At 40.5% G+C, this 8,028-nt stretch overlaps 1 protein-coding gene across 1 annotated transcript in view; it reads left to right on the top strand.

The window, feature by feature from the left end:
* The window catches only part of NCOA7 (nuclear receptor coactivator 7), a 113,255-nt gene that overhangs the window by 60,245 nt on the left and 44,982 nt on the right, over positions 1 to 8,028 (top strand). Inside the window, exon 4 of the mRNA XM_015423829.1 lies at positions 2,126 to 2,205. Coding sequence (XP_015279315.1) covers positions 2,126 to 2,205 — 80 coding nt within the window. The remainder of the gene's footprint in view (positions 1 to 2,125; positions 2,206 to 8,028) is intronic.

Here is an 8,028-nt window from a genome sequence, read left to right as displayed (position 1 = left end):
CCTGCTGTAATCACTAGTTTGTGAGGTGTAAGATACCATTGCGGAAGTATTTTACAAAAAAATTCTTTCAAGCTCATTGAGATTAGTTCAGAGGTAAGATTCTCCCAAACCCATTTCCATTCCTGTGAAGTAAAACAAGTTCATAAATCTTTTCCTATTTATTCATGTAACTTAATGGAGAACTCTCTAAACTTGATAACAATGAGTAAACCTGAGCTGCCATTTCACAAGTGATATGACTGTCACTGATTACAGATTCTTTTTTACTTTGACAAGCCTTTATTGGCATATGTATATCCATACAATAGGAGATCAGATTAAATATAGATCGGAAAAATTACAGATTCAAAAGTGGTTTGGCAGTGACTACATACCTTAGGCAGTGACTACATATCTTATTTGAAAAAAAATGTAAAAGTGGGGAGGTTTATTCTCCCTAATTTACACCTAATTTTGACATAATTTGATATATGTTGTTCATAACTTTTCTATCTAATTTACCATTCCTCCAGTCATAATAATTTTATGAAAATAGTAATTGCTATGAAAATAGCAATTGATCATCAAACAAAGCAGAAGGCCCTGACTTAGAAATGATTTAACTTTATACCGCTCTGATAGAGTGGAACTTATAACTAAATTCTTCACTTCCAATCCTGTTTGTCAAAATCAGATCAAATCTCTCAACTTCAGGCCATTTTCCAATGAAGATTCCAAGATCCTTATATCTTTGGCCTCCACGTAGCTGCTAGTTTCAGTTTAACTGTTCTATAATAAAATTTTAGATTAGGCACCCCCAAATCACTTCTGTCGCTTTAAATCCTTGGGGGTTTGTCGCCCAAATATATTTCTTAATTAATTTTTCCTAGGATGCAAGGACCAGTGTGCCCCTCCCCCCAAAAAAGTTTAGGTAATTCATTCATTTTTTCCAACCAAAAGATTGGCAATGTTTGCCAAAACATCAGTTCTTTTTCCACTTTTTAAAAATTATTTATTATGATTATATTCAACCAAAAGATCAAGATCTTGTAGCATTCAAATCCACAAATATGAAATTGGTTGATAGCTTCATAACATAGACCAGATTTGGACTATGTTCTTGACTACATTGACCTATTAAGTTCAGTCCATAACCTGTCACCCCAAATGTGTGCAGGTTGACCACTTCTATAACTGAGACTTGTGGTCTTCGTATAGGTAGAGCTACATCATCTTCATAAAAACAAAATTATATTAAAATATTCCATCATTTCCCCCCTTTTTCCATAATCCTGGATAGCAACTAATAACCAAAGGTTTAATAGCAAGCAATCTTCTGAATGCTGCTTTTGAAATATCAGTAAAAGCAAATCCCTTCTCTCTACGTACCATTTCGAAACAAGAGTAAACATACCAGTGTAAATAGCAGGACATTGAGTTAAGGAAAATGACAGCAAGAGATGAAGATTAACTACTTTAACCACATTCTCCCCTATGCCCATATTTCTTACCTAAATTGGGTCATTGTCTGTTTTAGGCTTCTTTGTTTTAAAGGGGGATATGCTAATAATAGAATTCCTAGGTTGTGGCATGTTGGCCAAATATTTAATATTCTATCCAGTGTGCTGATGTCAGATTCCATGGTGCAAAAAATTGCCAATGAGGTACACTTTTATGCACAACTTAATATTGGATAAAATAACAATGTGGTTTCTATGCTTGCCATCTGTAACAGCAATGGAGGTACCATTAAGTCCTTTAATGTTGTGATCATAAAAGCATTGAACGTGAATGGGATTACAGACAATTGTAACAACTCACAAAACCCAATAATGCTATTCATCTATTGTTCCAGCTACTTAGCATGGTTATACTTCTTAATTCCAGGGCATGTTGATAAAATCAGATTTCATTTTAGTAAAAAGTTGGAAAGGTCAAAGATGGGAGTAGCCCAGCTGGCAGAAATATTTCCCCACAGACTATTATATGCAAGCTTTTCTTTGTGAATTAATTTACAGTTTCAGGTTTTACTCACGTGGCTGCTATTCGGAATATCTTATTAAAGATAAGTTTAGTACTATAAGATATACTGTTCAGTAGTTTAAATGTTCAACTTACCTAACCAATCTCCTGATTTCTTGTTCAGATAACAATCAAACCAAAACTAATGAGAAGAAAGAAAAAAAAATGGTCTTTCAGAAACCCCATGGTACAATAGAATATACGGTAAGAACTAGTCACACAGAACTCATTGGGGCTTTTATTCCGGGGAAATGCCATGTTAGCTGTGTGGTCCCCAGATGCCATTTAAATTACATCCTCACTTTGTGTCCATTGCTTCTGTTGTACTACCAACAAGCAGAGCCTTGAGTCCAATTATAGGGAAGACATGCCATCTCAAACACGAGTTCACACTCATATATGTGACTTGTGGTACCTCCTCCTCCTAGTGTACATATAGCACTGTGGGTCTTCTTCCAGTGTCGTTAATTTTGGTCAGGTCTAGAAACTGTTGTTTATGCTGTGGTAAAAAGAAGAACACAGTTTATGAATAAAGGCACTCATGGTCCACTTGTGGTGGTTGTTCAGGGAACCAATCAGGTTGAATTACCACGGCTGCAAAGCTGTTTTCAACCCAGAAGAAGAAAACAACAGCTCTGTGGCTTTACACAACAAAAAATTATAATGGCATTTGGGCATCATATAGAATACAGGCTATCTTCTGATGTGCAAACTCTTGTTCCTGCAAACTCTATATTCCTAAGAATTGAACAACAACAACTAGAAGGAGCAGTATGAAAACTATTGGTAAAACAGAATAATCTCCAGAGTAGGCATTTCTGCATATAACCCATGTATACAACAGTTTATTCTTTCATAAATGTAAAAGTGGAATAACAGTAACTGCCCTGGTACCATGAAGCCCAACAAAGCTTTGAACAGATTCTTTGCCCTCTGGCAGACGTGGAAAGTTGGTCAATTGAAAAGAAGACTGTAGAGTAGGAAAAGGGGGAATTTGGCTTGCTTCAGCCCCTAACACTTTATAGTATCATGCAGCAGAAAGTTCACCGTTCTTTTCAAGTATCTTGGAGTGATGGGAGAAGAGGGTAAAGTTACAGTCAGGATACTGTCGGGACTCCCCACTCCTATATACAGCATGTGGGTGTGGAAAGATGATAAACAAGTAAAAAATACCCCCTTTCTGCATTGCACAGCTCACATTCAAAGGTAGATAATCATCATTGTGTTTAGCGTGCTGCAGACCTCACCAGGCTATGTACGTCTAGAGACAGGATTAGGTAAGCAGGAGGTTACTCATCTAGCCTTGGAGTAGAGACACTCTTAGGAATCCAGTTATCCCAGTTGCTTATTCTTTCCCTTCCCTGTGTTTCCTCATATGTGCCCTGTTTTCTATATAAGTTTCTCAATTTCTGTCAACCTTTCATATTCTATACCGTATGTGAAAGAGGATAACCAAACCCCTTTACCTTTTCTACTGGAAAAGAAAAGAAACACGTTCCTCACTGAGGCACATTTGAACTGGCAGAAAGTAGACAGAATGCCAAGGAGAGCTTTATATAACTGCATGTAATTAATAAACATGGCAGAAGCCAGGGTATAGCTATTCCATGCTAGGATTTAGAATATGAAAGCTTAACAGTGGTTTACACTGTGAAATTCGGCTCCTAGGGCAAGGGGAGGTACCCCCCCCATTGCATTCAAGCCAATACAGCACAAAATATATTTGAACAATAAGTCAATTTTCAGCTGTTTTTGATTCTTGACAGGCTGGAGGTTGGGCAGGAAGAGGTGAGTGAAATGGTAATCGTCTTCATTTTAACTCTGGGTTGGCCCTGGATGCTATTTTGAGTTCTGGGAAAGTGTAATCTAACTAAGAGCTATATTTCTGAGTGTATACAGAGTCACTATAAATAATTGCAGCTACCCCTGTGTGAAAAATAAGAAGGGGAGTGGACAAATGGGAGTGGAGAATCTAGTCATTCACTAAAGAGCCAGTTTGGCAGAGAGAGAGAATCAGTTTGGTGTAGTGGTTAAGTGTGCGGTCTCTAATCTGGGAGAACCATGTTTGATTCCCCACTCCTCCACTTGCAGCTACTGGATGACCTTGGGGAAGCCATAGTTCTGACAAGAGCTGTCCTTGAAAGAGCTCTCTCAGCCCCACCCACCTCACAGGGTGTCTGTTGTGGGGAGGGGAAGGGAAAGGAGTTTGTAAGCCGCTCTGAGACTCCGAGTGAAGGGCAGGGTATAAATCCAGTCTCCTCCTCCTCCTCCTTTCTCTTCTTCTTCTTCCTCCTCCTACTCCTCCTGCTGCTGCTGCTGTGGCAACCATTTTCTTAGCATGGACTTGCATATGCTGCAGAGCCTCTAACAGAGGAGGTTACATTTGGCTACCATGGCTAATAGCTGTTGATAGAACTGTCCACTGTGAATGTGTCTAATCTACTTTTAAAGTCATCTAAATTAATAGCTATCACTATTTCTAAGGGTTTTGTTTTTCCTAATTGGGAAGGCACTCCTGGCTCTAGCTCACTCTGGCTGCCCTTTTCCACACTCTTCATATTCTGTGAAATCCATCTTGAGATGGAGTGATCATAGCTGTACATAGTACTCCAAATGTGGCTGCATTGCAATACCAGCCATTTGATTTTTCAGTCTCCCTTCTAATCATTCTTAGCATGGAATTTGCCTTTTTTACTGCCATCGCTGCACAATTCGTTGACCTTTATATTGCACCATCAACATGACCCTCAGTTTGTTCTCTTCACTAAAAGACAATAGGCTTATCTTAAATTAACAGACACACGATGAGAAGAAAGTAGGCAGACATAACCCAAGGCATTGTACCTGGTCAAACCTTAGTATGATTGTTGTTGTTCAGTCGCACAGTCGAGTCCAAATCTTTGTGACCCCATGGACCACATCGCGCCAGGCCCTCCTGTCAATTCTGTCGTGCTCCGGAGTTTGCTTAATTTCATGTTCGTTGCATCGATAATATTGTCGTTTCTCAATTTCTGTCAACCTTTCATATTCTATACCGTATGTGAAAGAGGATAACCAAACCCCTTTACCTTTTCTACTGGAAAAGAAAAGAAACACGTTCCTCACTGAGGCACATTTGAACTGGCAGAAAGTAGACAGAATGCCAAGGAGAGCTTTATATAACTGCATGTAATTAATAAACATGGCAGAAGCCAGGGTATAGCTATTCCATGCTAGGATTTAGAATATGAAAGCTTAACAGTGGTTTACACTGTGAAATTCGGCTCCTAGGGCAAGGGGAGGTACCCCCCCCATTGCATTCAAGCCAATACAGCACAAAATATATTTGAACAATAAGTCAATTTTCAGCTGTTTTTGATTCTTGACAGGCTGGAGGTTGGGCAGGAAGAGGTGAGTGAAATGGTAATCGTCTTCATTTTAACTCTGGGTTGGCCCTGGATGCTATTTTGAGTTCTGGGAAAGTGTAATCTAACTAAGAGCTATATTTCTGAGTGTATACAGAGTCACTATAAATAATTGCAGCTACCCCTGTGTGAAAAATAAGAAGGGGAGTGGACAAATGGGAGTGGAGAATCTAGTCATTCACTAAAGAGCCAGTTTGGCAGAGAGAGAGAACCAGTTTGGTGTAGTGGTTAAGTGTGCGGTCTCTAATCTGGGAGAACCATGTTTGATTCCCCACTCCTCCACTTGCAGCTACTGGATGACCTTGGGGAAGCCATAGTTCTGACAAGAGCTGTCCTTGAAAGAGCTCTCAGCCCCACCCACCTCACAGGGTGTCTGTTGTGGGGAGGGGAAGGGAAAGGAGTTTGTAAGCCGCTCTGAGACTCCGAGTGAAGGGCAGGGTATAAATCCAGTCTCCTCCTCCTCCTCCTTTCTCTTCTTCTTCTTCCTCCTCCTACTCCTCCTGCTGCTGCTGCTGTGGCAACCATTTTCTTAGCATGGACTTGCATATGCTGCAGAGCCTCTAACAGAGGAGGTTACATTTGGCTACCATGGCTAATAGCTGTTGATAGAACTGTCCACTGTGAATGTGTCTAATCTACTTTTAAAGTCATCTAAATTAATAGCTATCACTATTTCTAAGGGTCCATTTTCTTAGCATGGACTTGCATATGCTGCAGAGCCTCTAACAGAGGAGGTTACATTTGGCTACCATGGCTAATAGCTGTTGATAGAACTGTCCACTGTGAATGTGTCTAATCTACTTTTAAAGTCATCTAAATTAATAGCTATCACTATTTCTAAGGGTTTTGTTTCTCCTAATTGGGAAGGCACTCCTGGCTCTAGCTCACTCTGGCTGCCCTTTTCCACACTCTTCATATTCTGTGAAATCCATCTTGAGATGGAGTGATCATAGCTGTACATAGTACTCCAAATGTGGCTGCATTGCAATACCAGCCATTTGATTTTTCAGTCTCCCTTCTAATCATTCTTAGCATGGAATTTGCCTTTTTTACTGCCATCGCTGCACAATTCGTTGACCTTTATATTGCACCATCAACATGACCCTCAGTTTGTTCTCTTCACTAAAAGACAATAGGCTTATCTTAAATTAACAGACACACGATGAGAAGAAAGTAGGCAGACATAACCCAAGGCATTGTACCTGGTCAAACCTTAGTATGATTGTTGTTGTTCAGTCGCACAGTCGAGTCCAAATCTTTGTGACCCCATGGACCACATCGCGCCAGGCCCTCCTGTCAATTCTGTCGTGCTCCGGAGTTTGCTTAATTTCATGTTCGTTGCATCGATAATATTGTCTAACTATCTCATCCTTTGCCGCCCTGTCTTCTTTTACCTTCAGTCTTTCCCAGGATCAGGGTCTTCTCCAGTGAGTGCTCCCTTCTCATTTGGTGGCCAAAGTATTTGAGCTTCAGCTTCAGTATCTGGCCTTCCAGGGACCGGTCAGGGTTGATTCTTGTAGGATAATTGCATGGCTGCAGTCACTGTCTGCAGTGATCTTGGATCCCAGTAACGTGAAGACTGTCACTGCTTCCATGACTTCCCCTTCTATTTGCCAAGGAGTGATGGGGCCGGATGCCATGATCTTAGGTTTTTTGATGTTGAGTTTCAAGCCAAATTTCGCACTCTCCTCTTTCACCCTCAGCAATGGGTTCTTTAGGTCCTCTTCAGTTTCTGCCATTAGAGTGGTATCGTCTGCATATCCGAGTTTGTTGATCTTCTCCCCAGCAATCTTAATTCCCACTTGTGATTCATCCAGGCCGGCATTTCATATGATGTACATTGCATATAAATAAATAAGCAAGGTGACAGTATACATCCTTGTCATACTCCTTTTCCTATGCTAAACCAATCAATTGTTCCATATTCAGTTCTAACTGTCACTTCTTGACCCTTATACAGGTTTCTCAAGAGACATGTGAGGTGGTCTGGCACTGCCATCTCTTTAAGGACTTGCCATAGTTTGTTGTGATGCACACAATCAAAGGCTTTAGCATAGTCAATGAAGCAGAAGTAGATGTTTTTCTGGTACTCCCTTGCTTTCTCCATAATCCAGCGAATGTTGGCAATTTGATCTCTAGTTCCTCTACCTCTTCGAAACCCAGCTTGTACTTCTGGCAGTTCTCTATCCACGTACTGCTAAAGCCTAGCTTGTAGGATTTTGAGCATGACCTGGCTGGCATGTGAAATGAGTGCAATTGTGCGATAGTTTGAACATTCCTTGGCATTGTCCTTCTTTGGGATTGGAATGTAAACTGACCTTTTCCAATCCTGTGGCCACTGTTGTGTTTTCCAAATTTGCTGGCATATTGAGTGCAGCAATTTAACAGCATCATATTTTAAGACTTTGAATAGCTCAGCTGGGATATCATCACCTCTGCTAGCTTTGTTGTTAGTAATGCTTTCTAAGGCCCATTTGACTTCGCTTTCCAGGATGTCTGGCTCGAGGTCAATGATCACACTGTTGTTGTCGTCAAGGACATTTAGATCCTTCTTGTATAGTTCTTCTGCGTATTCTTGCTACCTCTTCCTAATCTCTTCTGCTTCTGTTAGGTCCCTACCATT

Source organism: Gekko japonicus, unplaced genomic scaffold (genome assembly GCF_001447785.1).
Source record: "Gekko japonicus isolate JY-2015 unplaced genomic scaffold, Gekko_japonicus_V1.1 scaffold186, whole genome shotgun sequence".
Lineage (NCBI taxonomy): Eukaryota > Metazoa > Chordata > Lepidosauria > Squamata > Gekkonidae > Gekko > Gekko japonicus.
Note: the sequence above shows the minus strand (reverse complement) of the source record. Positions and strands in the feature narration are given on the sequence as shown.